The 14,491-nt window shown below is 41.6% G+C and overlaps 1 protein-coding gene across 1 annotated transcript; it reads left to right on the plus strand.

Moving 5' to 3' along the window:
- Window positions 1-264: 264 nt before the first annotated feature.
- Window positions 265-1,394, plus strand: LOC122464226 (endogenous retrovirus group K member 10 Pro protein-like). The gene is made up of 2 exons (XM_043538817.1): window positions 265-409; window positions 1,085-1,394. Exons 1-2 carry the CDS (start codon window positions 304-306, stop codon window positions 1,342-1,344), a joined length of 366 nt encoding a protein of 121 aa, XP_043394752.1. The 5' UTR covers window positions 265-303; the 3' UTR covers window positions 1,345-1,394.
- Window positions 1,395-14,491: the final 13,097 nt, after the last annotated feature.

A 14,491-nucleotide genomic window follows, 5' to 3' on the forward strand; every position in this document is an offset into this window, starting at 1 on the left:
GTTCAGCTGCAGTCTCAACTCCCTCAGGCCGTCTTCCCCATTATTTCCACCTGCGCCCAGCATGCTTTCCGGAAGGTCCCGGATTCGGGCAGGCCTACTAAAAGCTTTGCCAGTATCCGTCAGGGTGCATCAGAGTCCTTTATGGATTTTACCAACAGATTGCAGGAGGCTATCCTCCGACAGATGGATAACCCTGCGGCAGCTCAGGAGATTCTGTTAAAAATGGCGGCTGAAAATGCGAACGAGGATTGCCGCCGTGCTCTCAAGGCTGCACAAGCCTCTGGAATTCTAGAGCTGTCGGACATGCTGCAGGCGTGCCAAAACATCGGAACCCAAGCCCATAAAGCTGGAGTTCTGGCCGCCGCCCTGCGGAAAAGCGGGAAGGAGGGGAAGCGTTGTTACCGCTGTGGTAAGGAGGGTCACTTTCAGCGGGAGTGCCGCTCATCAACGGTGCCCGCCCGCCCCTCAAAGAAGTGCCCCAAGTGTCGGAAGGGCTATCACTGGGCTAATCAGTGTCGTAGCGGGTCGGGAAACCGCACGACGGGTCCCCCCCGAACCCAGGGCCAAACGGGGGTGTTTCCCACTCAGACAACTGTTCCTCTGCCTTAGAATCCGTAGACTTTATGAGGGCGGCGACTGCTGGAAGTGCAGGGCTTGATTTGATCATGCAGGAGGACACTGATTTTTGGTTGCCGGGGGAGGTTTGCGCCATACCTACGCAGGTGACGGGACCTCCCCCTGCTGGCTTTGTGGGCCTCGTTCTCCCTCACTCACATGCTGGGAAACAGGGTTTTTTTTGTCATCCCAGGAGTCATTGACGCTGATTACACCGGCGTTATTAAGGTTCAGCTGTGGACCCATCTTCCGCAGTCGCTCCCGCGTGGACGGTCAATTGCGCAATTGATTTTAGTCCCCTATCAGGTGCCAGCCGCAGAGGATCGAACCCGGGGCGGAGGCGGCTTTGGATCAACACTGTCTCACTTGCCTTCTCACAACACGTCCTCTCCACTTGTTGCTCTAACAATGTCGGTCCGCCCCTCGAAACCTCAGTTGACACTTCTTTTAAATAATGTTCTTTTTACAGGACTGGTGGACACTGGAGCTGACGTTACGGTGATTCGTGATCCGGAGTGGCCGGTCGGTTGGCCAACAGTTCCTTCTAAAGAGTTGTGGGGGATCGGGGGTAGTAAACCCGGGCGCCAAAGTTTGTCTTGGGTCACGGTCTCTAAACCAGGAGGCTGTGTCCTTGCTACAATCCGCCCTTTTGTACTCCCTGTCCACCTCAATATTTGGGGCCGTGATTTACTTACAAAGCTGGACACCACCCTCAATATTAATATATAATGGCCCAAAATCCTCCCTCACCCACCTTGCCATCCGTATTACCATTGGTATGGCAATCCTTAGAGCCCGTATGGATTGACCAGTGGCCCCTCCCTCTAGAAAAGCTGAAAGTGCTTCATTCGCTTGTACAACAATATTTGCATGCACAGCGCTTGGAGAGCTTTACTAGTCCTTGGAACTAGCTGCTGTTATTTTGGCCTTTTAATTTTTTGCTGATTGTCCCTTTAATTTGATTGTGGACACGCATTATGTTTATTAGGTAATTGATCATTTACCCCTTGCCCTCATTACCCCTCAGGTCGATGCGGACCTCCTTCGCCTGTTTTTGTCCTTATAGTATCTCCTCACCACTCGTAATTTCCCTTATTTTGTTGCTCATATTCTCAGTCATACCCCTCTGCCTGGGCTACTCACTGAAGGCAATGTGCGCGCCGATCGCGCGTTACGTGGTCAGGTAAATTCCCTTTTTTCTGACCCCATTGAAAGCCATTCCTTTTTTCATCAGTCTGCCTCTGTCTTGGCCCGACAGTTTTATATTCCTGCTGATTATGCACGTTCTATTGTTCGTTCCTGCCCCCACTGTGCCGCTGCTGCCCCTACCTTTTTTTATGCCGTTAACCCTAGAGGTACCGCAGCGAATCAGCTGTGGCAAATGGATGTCACTCACGTGCCACAATTCTGCCCCTATTCGTTTTTACATGTTTTCATTGATACCTATTCGGGATTCCTCTGGGCGACCCCACAGCGTGGGGAAGCCACTCCCAAAGTTATTCACCATTTGCTAGCCTGTTTTGCTGTTATGGGTCACCCGAGCCAGATAAAAACGGATAATGCCCCGGCCTATTGCTCCACAGCCCTCTCCACCTTTTGTGCCCAATGGGACATCCGTCTCAAACACGGGATCCCTTATAATTCCACAGGCCAAGCCATTGTTGAACGTGCCAATCGCACGCTAAAAACCTTGCTTGACAAACAATTAAAACAAGGGGAGCTGCATCTCCGAATCTTAGGAGACATTCAGCAACACATGCATATCCTTTTGTTTACTTTAAATAATTTAACGCTGAACGCAGATCAGCAGACCCCCGCGGATCGGCATTTTCACAAATCCAAGGTACTGGAAAGACCGCGTGTCTATTACCATCAGCTGCCCGATCCGCAATGGTTGGGCCCAGTGCCTTTAATTACTTGGGGTCGGGGATATGCTGCTGTGTTTCTCCCTGCAGGACCGTTGTGGGTTCCAGCCCCGTGTGTGCGACCGGCACTGAAACAGCATGGCATGGCACCAGGGGCTGTTGAACCCCATACCGGAGTTTCAGCTGACCTTGGAGGAGAACGCGATGCCTCCCGGGTCGACAATGGCGGGACGGAAACGGAAGAGGCGTAGCGTCCCAAGCCAGCCCATGACATGGGGAGCAGTAAAAGCATTGGTCGCCGCGGCTCAGCGAAGACTGGCAGCAAACCAACAGCCAGAGACTCCTGAGACTTTGTTTGTGGCAATTCTCGCCCAAATTACTGCTAATTCTGTACTGATTGTATGCCTTTTGTGCCTGCTATTTCCTGGAGGCGTTGACTCGGGAGCGCTTCTTCGTTACGGGCCCGAATGACATATAACCTATGGGAAAGATTGGCTTCAATAGCAAATGTTACCCACTTTTGTTTATCTGATTCTGTAGCAGCCGGAGAACTGTTAGGTACGTGCCTTATTCCAGTATGTCATCACCCTGAGGAAATTGGGAATGAGATGATGCTCGCCGCTTACTCGAACCTCTCTTCCCAGTACTCTAGCATAGCTAATTGGGGCCCGGCCAATTACACTTTACCTTCTTAAGCTTATTTTTTGCTGCTGCTGTGTACAATGTATTCCCTCTTTGTTAAGGCTTTGTCGAGACCTGCCCTGGCAGGCTCCACGAGTTATGACCTTGTCTGTCCGGGAGTTAATTGGCTTGCAAAAGCAAATTGATGGCTACCATGAGATGGCCGAGCACAAATAAACAAAAAAGGAGGGGATGTAGGATTCATACAAGGTTTATGCGGTTGGCAACATTCAGGGCACACCCGGAGTGTTGTGTAGGAGTAGTGCACACACTGCTCCATCCAAGGGCATCAACCTTGGAATCTCGCCAAGATGACATGAACCGTGGGAAGCCTCCCAGGACTGGGCTCAAGGCCCGAGAGCAAGGAATGTGGTAGATAGAAATTGGTAAATAAGAATGTTAAACAAAGCCAGTGTATTCCTTTTATCTGTTGGAGAATGTAATGCGCGGGGAGAGAGAGAGAGAATAAAGGGGAAGGTGGAAAGCTGACAGGCAGAAGCCTGTTAGCAGAGACCAGCCTGCTTGCTTGCTAAAAGCTGTGTTCTGTCTTGTCATTGAACCGCCACAAGCGGTCACTAGCACCACTGAGACATGAGAAAGTTTGGACAGGAGCAGTTGTAAGACCATCAGCCATCTTCCCCAAACACAAAGGTGAAATGGATTTTCATGGCCTGTGTGTGAGGAAGAGTGCTAGTGTCCAGGGAATCATGGTATGCCAGGATAGGAGTAATGGGGTCTTTGAAATACAGGAGGATAAACACAAATACTCAAGACTCTCTTGAGTCAAGACCCAATATTTATAATTAAAATTCTGAAATTTTCAGTACCTTTAAAGAGGCTGGAATGTGGACCATATAAGAAATATATTATTCAGGCTGCACATTGCTGGTAAAAAAATTAAAAATACAGGCTCATGCAGGCTGTTAGTTTCAAACATTACTAAAAATGCATAGTTGTAATTAGGCAGGTTTGTTCTGTTTTTCCCGGGCTGCGTCACTACTCTCTGCCTGGATTTACACTGTATTAGGTTTTTTTCCAGTTTCAGCTGATCTCAGTTATGTAACTGATCTCTCTAGTTCAAATGATAATTACAAGGACAAGCTGTAACATCACTGTATATGGGATGTATAAGTCTCTGTAAAGCATATGATATTGCCCCAATCCATTTTATAACCACTGCATTTCTGAGGCTAAAATTGAAACAGGCAAAGTATCCAGACAAAATATTATTTATTATCCTCAAATATGGCCTGTGCTCTTGGAGCAAAGGCTTGGATTGCTCCTTTTGTTAAAATGGATCAGTTTGACTAGCCTATCCTTACTGTGCTTCTAAGGTAAAGTATTGTTTCAATTCATGTATTCAGTTTGGGGTTGTTATGCCTAATAAACACTGATCACTGGAGCTCTGAAAAACTCAATGGATTTATTTTTTCGGGAATTCATGGAAACCATTTTTCTAGTTTTACTTTATATGAGTTCACTCTCACACATACACACCCTCCACCCCTGCCCTTGAGTCTTGGTTTGCATTTTGGCTTCAAATGAAACAGTTTTAAAGTGAAAGCTATTTGTAACTAGCCTTTTTTAAAATTTCCAGTTAAATCATGCAAAGCCTAAACATTTTGTATGATTTATAACAAAAATGATAAACTCAATCAGGTTTGCTTGATTCATAACCTATATCACTTCAGCCAAAGCTTTTCTAAAGGTTTATGGACCTCAGCGAATTTGGCCCAAATCCTAGGATTATAAGAAATGCTTTCCACAACTTTTGTTAAGAGCTATATTATTTGACTAGGATTTCCAAAAGCATTCAGCGTTAGCCTAACTCTGCTCCCAGCTATGACAGAAAATTCTTCGGTAAAACTCACATTAACTTCATTGGGACAGTTGTTAAGTCAATACTGGCCACTTTTGAAAATCCCCTTTTCTGTTTATCCAGAGATTGGGTGTGATTCCCCAGTGCTTTGCTCCATCTGTAGTCATTTAGCCTGTGCAAAGTGGGTATAAATAAAACAGCTATAGAACGTACCAGGCAATCAGGTGTTCCATCTTTTAGCCATTTTTTAACATTTCATATGCATCTTTTTGCTATTCACATTCTTATAAGCTCTCGAGTCTCCCTGTTGCTGCTTTTCTGATTTCAGCTCTTGCATTTGTTTAAAAATGAAAGTTGCAAAACTGAAGTGTATTTTTAACCGAGAGTTTGTTTTAATTCAGGGACAGTTTTTAAGCTCACACAGTTGCTTAGTTTTTCAGCTCAAACATTTAATCTTTCTTAAAGGTGCAGTAGCACAAGAGTACAATTTGATATATGGAAACTGCAAAAAGCTTTCTTTAGAAGAACCATTATGTCCTACTGTGCAGTCAAAAGAAAAGCCTCAAACAAATTCCTGACTTTCATATAGAATTGCCATGCTGAAAGGAAGAATTCTCTGGAGCACATGATAGAGTAGAAAGCTGTTAAATCCACATATAATCAGAGAATTATTGAACAAGTCATTTTTGTTCTTGTTTTTCTGACAAGGAAAGGATTTCTGAAAAGGGGTAAAAGGTTCAGCTAATGCTGGGCACAGTGTTTTGGGAACCTAATTCAGGACCCTTAGATAATTCCAGCAGCTAAATCCAGCTGGCAGAAAAGACCTTTTGGTAATAGTCAGATTAGCTGGATTGTCTCACTGCATTCATTGAAAACAGCACTGACTGAGAGACATTGGACTCCCAATTAACTTTCCAGATTTAAGGCCAGAACTATAGAAAGTAAACCTTGACCAGGGAATCAGTAAAGCTTTTAAGAGCCTAAGAAGCTGAGGGACTTCTCAGAGTTTGGAGAAATTATATAAATCTCAATGACCCATTGTTCAATTATTAGATATATGTATTGCTATAACCCTTAATATATTTTGTCACTTTAATCACAGTGCTCTGTAACTCCTCTACACCAAAAGTCACAATTTTCTGGTACAAATTAGAACTGCTAAATTATCCAGAAAAAAAATTACCTCCCCCCGCCCTCCTCTTCAGCCTGCAAGAAACATGTTTTTTACAAGCGGCAAAGAGTCCTGTGGCACCTTATAGACTAACAGACGTATTGGAGCATGAGCTTTCGTAGGTGAATACCCGCTTCGTTTTTTTACAAGCTTCATTCTAATTTTTTCAGCCACCAAAGTCAAGAAGATTTGATTCTCCTTTACATTTTAATAATGCTTTTTGCGTTGGCAAGAAGGAATTTTCTTTGGCTGACGCTTCAGCAAGTGTGCACATCGCACACACAACCAAAAAAGAAACTTTGCTGTTGCAGCTGTCAGCTGACAAAATAGAATTTTTTCCCCTATACGGGCATTGGCAAATGATTACGCATTCTAGTCTATGGAAATTTGGAGACCCCTTTCTCAGCTAACTCTTACCGCAGGCAACAGTGAGATGCTCTGTTATTTCAAAGACTTGTCTTGAACTGAACACTTTCATGTCTTAAAATAAATCCTTGATTCCTGTCTTTGTCATACCATTTGTAGTTCACCGACGTTTTTGTTCCTTTTATTGCTATTTCTCTTTCTTTTCCTTGATGTTCTGAGCCACGTGAAGGAGTCCACAATTGGGAAAAAATACCCATTGATTACAAGATGTGGCTCTTTTTTATGGTGTGATCCAGCTCCCATTGAAGTCTTTACATTGATTTCAAGGGGAGCTGGATCAGGAATCTTTCCATTCATTTCAATGAGAGATGGACACTGTGAGGCAGATGCTCAGCTGGTGAAGCAGCGTTGAAGTCAGTGGTGGAACTCTGACAGTTTACACTAGCCGAGGATCTGCCCCTGTATCTGTCTGATACGATATGACAGAAGAATTCTCCAATATGCATTGTCAACCTTTTATCATTGAGGATATTTTTACCTTACTGTGTACAGCTCATGCTGCCAACTGACAATATAAGCTACATACACAATAGTTACATTAATGTTTTTGCATGAATACAAAGGAACCAAGAAAGGTGGAGATATTGATATCCTGGCATGCTTAACACAGCTACCTGTGATTTAACATCATCCAGCTATATAAGATCAATTCACATCTCAGGAAAATGTTCATGTAGATATGTCAGCAATATTTTAGGCGCTGAGCCTTCAAATACTTAGGTACGTGCTTAATTTTAAGCACATGAATCACCCCTTTGACATCACTGAGACTCCTCACAGGACGGCCTGTTTGAAATGTTTCTAATTTTGACAAAATACCACAATTCATAATTTGAAAAGAAGAAAAAATGGGAACACGTGAATGTTGTGTTCACGAAAATTTTCCTCTTTTTTCACCCACTATAGAGCTGATCAAAATTCTTCAAAATTCATTTTCTTTTTTTGCAGAATAGAACATAAAATTGAGGATATTTTCCCCTTTTTTCTATCAGCTCTACTGATGGCTTAAAGTTAATTATGAACATTAACTGTTTGCTCCAGTTTGTATCATTTTTCAAGTAAGGTGTTTGGGTTTTATCTGTGGGCAAGGCTTATTAAAAGGGGAAAGATTCCCCTAAAGCCCAGGAAAAGGTATAAATTCATGGGTGGTGGGGGCCAATCAGACCCTGCTGCTCCCTGACTGGCCAATGGGAGGCAGAGAGTCAGAAAAGGAGGAGGGGTCCAGTCCTGGAATGTCCAAGCATGCGTTCTTTCCCCCTTTCCGTCCGTTTTCACAGTTGTCTATTCTGCTGTCGGTCCACTCAATCTCTCCCTAACCTTCCTCTCGTGAAGCAGGGGGTGGAGCGAAGCATTATGCTCTTCAGGGCCAAGACTCTTTCTTTATGTGTTTGTAGAGCACCTAGTACAGTACAATGAGGGTGTGTCCTCTAGATGCTGTCGCAATACAAGGAGTAAGTGATAATAATAAAAACTTATACTGCATATATATTTAATATTGTTAGGGCAATATTGTCAGCTGCACAGCTGAAAGGACAAAAAGTCAGGAAATGCAGAAGTAGCAATATGATATCAGCCTTGTTGCATATCCTATATGTTGTTATACATTTAACAAGAAAAACAGGAATATACAATCATGTATATATGCAATGAGGATGAGTTCATGTTTCTTTTGAAACCTAAGGGCACAGTCCTGCACTAAATCAATAGCAACTACCTTGTCCCCTTGTTCCACCATCCATTGTGTCGTAATCTATGCATAGACTTTCAGCATGCTGGGGGAAGGGCTGTATTCCTATTATATATATTTATATTGCCTAGCACAATGGAGCAGCCCCCAACCATAGACTGGCACCTCTAGGCATAACCAAAATGTAAATAACAAGAAAAAAAAAGTAGCACTGGGTTGTTAACTTTTGCATTTCCTGACTTTGTGATTTTTGACTGTGCAGATTTAATGTGGCATTAGCACCACTTTCTAACCTAAGTTTCCAAGGTGTTTTTAAAGAAAAACAAAAAAGGCATGGTGGAAAAGAAAACTAATTGAGCAATTAATCTTGAAAGGCTCACAAACCCAGAAGAACTTTTCAGATCCTTACAGCTCTTCAGCTTATGAGCTTACAAATTCTGCCAGCTTCTGGAGATTGTAATCTTCTTGCCATGCATGTATTTATTCATGCAGCCTGTGGAATTTATAAACATTTTGCTCCTGAAGATAGAGAAGCACAGCTTGTAAATTTCCACAAACGAAGTGCCATGAATCACATTTAACTATCTGTACACTCGTGTGGAGTGCATCTGTATTTAAATGTGTATCTGTACATTTAAGGACATTTCATACAGTGCATGAGCAAAGATGAACCCCGACAAAAACTCTGGATCTGAACACCTGTGAACTTTGATTTAGCTATTTGAGGGAGCTGACTACAGCTCAAGCTATGAAGATTGTATTGTAAGGTAACAGTACTTGAACATTTCCTGAAAAAGAATAGTAGGCTGCCTTTTCTTTTTAGGTTTGGTACTAACTTCTTATTCAAGTAATTGATGCCTGTTCCAAATTTCCTAGGGCGGGTTAAGCACAAGCAGCATAAAAACACCTCAATTTAGTGAGTGCCCATGTGTACTGACTATTTGAATTATTTCTGGGTAGTTTAACACATATTTATTTTCTTCCTCTCAATGAGTTGCTTTTTCCCCTTTGCCACACTCTAACTAAAAGCAACTTCGTAGTGTAGGATGTCAAAAAGCTTTCTGTGGTGGGTTTATTAGTTCAATAAAGCCATCAACCTCTGTTGACTGATTGTAATGGCAGTTCAGTTTGAACATTACCAAGCACAGCTACTCCAAAGGAAGAGACAAATATGTCAATTTTGTTTTCTCCTCTTGTCATTTTTAAAGTATGGCTCCCTCGAGAGAAGAGAGAGAAATGTGGTAGGAATGGTTAGCAGGGTCATGTCACTCCTTGTGATAATGAAATTTAATCCAATGCCCCATTGCCATGCTTTACAATCCTCATAATACATCGCTAAAACCTGATCCAACAAATTTAATATACATTTTAAAAGGCAAATTATAGGCAGGAAAAAATTATATGTAGGGGAGGTGCTGACCAAAAAAAATAAATACATAAAAAAAAAATCCACATTAGAAAAAAGTTTGCTATTTAAGGCCCCAATTCTGGAGTCTGATCTAGGAGGAGGATCTACCTATTGACTTCAATGGGATTCTACTGGGGCAGAACTGTCCAACCCTGCAGATCAGATTTAAGGCCTAAGCAGCCAAGTAAAATAAATGTAACTGGGGCAAATCCAGTTCAGTTTCCAGTTCAGAACTCCAATACGTAGAAGAAAGTTGGACTTTGTTTCAATTGTTGCCTATCAAACTTGACTAATTTGAAGTCAAAATATGAATGTTAGTGGTATATTTATTTCAATTAACTTTTTCTCTCATTGTTTAAATTTTGTGGAGAGCTTTCTGTTGATGTCCATACATGAGTTAATAGTTACTATATGGAGATCAATTACATCCTTTCATTTCCAGTAATTTGTCTTTTTGTTAATGGGTCTCTTTCCAAATATTTTTCCTTTTCAATAGCATGCCTTTTTCTCCTCCCTGGGGCATTTGTTGGCAACAAAAAATACACATATATACCTCAGATTTGATATAGTAGATGAGTTATTTATCATTTTAAATATAATTCAATCCTACCAGATTCATCATCAGTGCATTAGGATATGTGATTTTATTTATTTATTTACTTTTTAAAAGATCTTTCAGATGATCTGGAATGATCAAGTTGTGGGATAGCTATCTAGATAACTATATGCTTATTTTGGTAGCCTTGTCCTCCCCTCACGCTGTATCCTCCTGTTTGTCTCACTTGTTACATCTTGTTTCAAAGTAGTCTGTAAATTCTTCAAGGCAGGGGCCACGTTTACTTGTACGTTTGTACAGCAACTACCATGACAGAATTCCAGTTCTGACGGGAGCTTTTCAGTGCTACTGTAATGCAAACAAATATATTCTAATAATAATATTGGTCAAGGACAGGTCTCTTTCCATTATTCCATTAAGTCAGTTTATCCCCAATCACATTTTCACTGTGGTGATAACGTCAGAAGATTCGGAAGTTCAGCTTGGAGAGGATTCCCAAAATCTAGATATTCACTGAAACCTCAATCACATTTCTGAACCTATGAAAATCCTTCCTCACTCCTGTTCATTCCATATATTCTTCTTCCTACACACAGTGACTGCACAACAAGCTTAAATCGTCTTAAGTCTTACCTTCCTGTCTTGTTCAGGGCTGATACCCCATCCAGGACTATGATCCTACTAATCCAGTTCAGACCTATTCTGGACTCTTCTGCAGCTTTCTTAAATGTTGTGTCCCAGTATGTGCTGTACACCTCTGACAGGCAAAGGTCAGATTGGAACAAAAAGGTAGGGATTCTTTATCAAAGCTCGACATGCCATCCCCATGTAGCTTCATATTTCTAGTAAAATGAGCATTAGCACAGTAGTTAACAAAACAGACTTTTACATTGTCATCATAAGGCTTCATATTTAACACCCAAGTGTGATTAATGGGAGCCATTTCACACCTTTCTTATGAATACCCTTTTAATCTGTCTGATTTTACACAGAATCAGTCAGCACTGTATTAATTCACTTTTAGAAGGTTGGTGTCAACCTTCCAAAGGCTAGAAACGTCTATGAAATCTAAAACTGTGTGGAAACAGCTGCGTCTCCCAGAGAAGCTCTGGAAAAAGGTATCAGCCACTCTTGGCTCAATCTAAATCCTTCTGAAGGAAAAACCAGGAAGTGCACAATGTGGAATGAGAAAATTGCAGAATTTCTGCCATGCCCAATTTTCTTTTAGTGAGTCTGGATTTGGGGGATAAAAGGATGACAACGTTAACCGTAACTGGATTTGAGAAGATGTGAACTCCCAAGGCCAAATTCTATTCTGTTACATTGATATAAATCTGGACTAATAGCACTGACTTGATGAGTGCAAATAATTACAGATAACTCATGGGCAAAAATAGAGGCTATATTTGTCTGACAAAATATTCCAGTTTTCTGGCTAAACTATAGAACTGAGATCTGAGTCACTATGATTTTATAAGAAACTAGTTTGTCATTTAATTTTCACATTCTTGGGAATACATTTGTGAAACGCAATTGAAGAAAGTCAGTTGACATGTACACTCTGTGGGGGACTTACACACTAGATCCTATTACTAATTTAATATAGATTCCTTTGTGTTTGGTTTCTTGTTTCATGAATTATTATATAAGAGACAGAACTCAGACTTTGACTCATAAAAATGCAGTGCCAACGAGATTCTGATGGCTACACAGTGTGTCCATTGAAATATTACTGAAAATCATCAGTTTTTCCTGTTACATTGTAAAGTTCTCCAAACAATTATAGGTATAAGAGTTCTTACTCTGAGTATTGACTATGTATATTTTTATGTATATTTTATATTTTTAAAATTTGCTTTGATAATAAAATCATTAGTTTGTCCTTCCTAAAATCTGATAATGTAAAAATGTATTTCCCATCAAGAATAAGGCATTCACAACAGAACCTAATCCTTAGTGGTTCTGGTTTTCTAGACCAAGCTAGGGTTAACAATGTAATATATTTTCTGATACAGGGCAAACTGGTGTGACTACAATGGGACTGTAGTAATGTAACTAAGAGAAGAATCTGATCTCATGTTTTTAAAGAAAAAATATTTTCATTAGCAAGCTTAAATAAAACTATAAAACTGTATCTGCATTCCATAGCAGAGAATATCTAGGACATACCACTTCTGAAGTCTTAGCAAAAGGGAAAACATGCTAAGTTGGAACCATACATTTTATTGTGTATTGAATTAATTTTTTTCTGATAGAAAATCTACAACCAGAGTGGATACTTCCTCAGTAGAATTTTCAATTCCATCTCTTGTCCAAGAAATGAATTTGCTAAAAATTCCACAGTAAGATCTCTGAGTAGATGGTTTAATACACTTTGACAGCAATTCAATAGCTGTATCTGAAAGGCCTGTTGTTTGAAATTATTTCCTAGTATGTGACAAGAGATTAATTTAGAATTCATTTGGTGGACAAAACTCAGCCCTACTTCAAGAGGTAAATCATCTCTCATACTGTACTTTCTCCACAGTTGTGGGTAGTAGATCATCATTTGAATCAATGTCAGAAACCAAGGTCAGGATAGTCATGGCAATATTGCTAACGTGCTCTAGTGGTTTTCATTATTTTGGCAGGTTTCAGAGTAGCAGCCGTGTTAGTCTGTATCCACAAAAAGAAAAGGAGGACTTGTGGCACCTTAGAGACTAACAACTTTATTTGAGCGTAAGCTTTCATGAGCTACAGCTCACTTCATCGGATGCATTCAGTGGAAAATACAGTGGAGAGATTTATATACACAGAGAACATGAAACAATGGGTGTTACCATACACACTGTAACCAGAGTGATCAGGTAAGGTGAGCTATTACCAGCAGGAGAGAAAAAAAACCTTTTGTAGTGATAATCAAGGTGGGCCATTTCCAGCAGTTGACAAGAATGTGTGAGGAACAGTACAGGGGGGGGGGGGGGAGGGGGATAAACATGGGGAAATAGTTTTACTTTGTGTAATGACACATCCACTCCCAGTCTTTAGTCAAGCCTAATTTAATGGTGTCCAGTTTGCAAACTAATTCCAATTCAGCAGTCTCTTGTTGAGTCTGTTTTTGACGTATTTTTTTGTAATATTGCCACTTTTAGGTCTGTAATTGAGTGACCAGATAGACTGAAGTGTTCTCCGACTGGTTTATGAATGTTATAATTCTTGACATCTGATTTGTGTTCATTTATTCTTTTACGTAGAGACTGTCCGGTTTGGCCAATGTATATGGCAGAGGGGCATTGCTGGCACATGATGGCATATATCACATTGGTAGATGTGCAGGTGAACGAGCCTCTGATAGTGCGGCTGATGTGATTAGGCCCTATCATGGTGTCCCCTGAATAGACATGTGGACACAGTTTGCAATGGGCTGTGTTGCAAGGATGGATCATGTGGTGTGGTCTGGATGAAAGCTGGAGGCATGTAGGTAGGAATAGCGGTCAGTAGGTTTTCAGTATAGAGTGGTGTTTATGTGACCATCGCTTATTAGCACTGAAGTGTCCAGGAAGTGGATCTCTTGTGTGGATTGGTCCAGGTTGAGGTTGATGGTGGGATGGAAATTGTTGAAATCATGGTGGAGATCATGTTTCAGAGGCCTGGCATGAGGCCTAAGGCCTGGGCTAAAGTAGTGATCAAAACTTGCTACCATAAAGCAAAGTTAAGTTGTGAGCAAGAGGCAGGCCCTGCTCACAGAATTTGGCAAGCACAGAGGTGCTGGGCACAAAGCACTTACGCAAGCATATTCCAGAAGGGTGGTACCAGAACACTTAGGTACCAGCACATTCTCCAAAGATAACAGCAACTCACGGACCCATCCTACAGATAATGTCAGGATGACAACATGATGGATAGAGAAGTTTTTCTCAAACCAACATGTACAAGGCAATGGATGGCACCCTAATACGTCAGAGGGTGGCACCCTGATACATCAGGGGCAATACATAACTTGTTTGTATTGGTATATAAAGATGTATCTCAGAGGGAGTGTCTTTGGCCAGCCTAGGGGGCAGCGGAAAGTCCTGCCACTGATGGAGCTGCATCCATTGTCACGGGCGTACATGAATTAGTGGTCCAGCAGCATCTGCGGGATACTAGTACCACGCTTCGTCGACAGTAAACCGGTGGGGGCCTCTGTACCTTAATGGATTTTGTGGTCATTGGGCAGTTCACTTGAGGTCAACTGTCTGCGCAGAGCTGGGACAGCACACAGGGAGAACACACACACATAGC

Source organism: Chelonia mydas, chromosome 2 (assembly GCF_015237465.2).
Source record: "Chelonia mydas isolate rCheMyd1 chromosome 2, rCheMyd1.pri.v2, whole genome shotgun sequence".
Classification (NCBI taxonomy): domain Eukaryota; kingdom Metazoa; phylum Chordata; order Testudines; family Cheloniidae; genus Chelonia; species Chelonia mydas.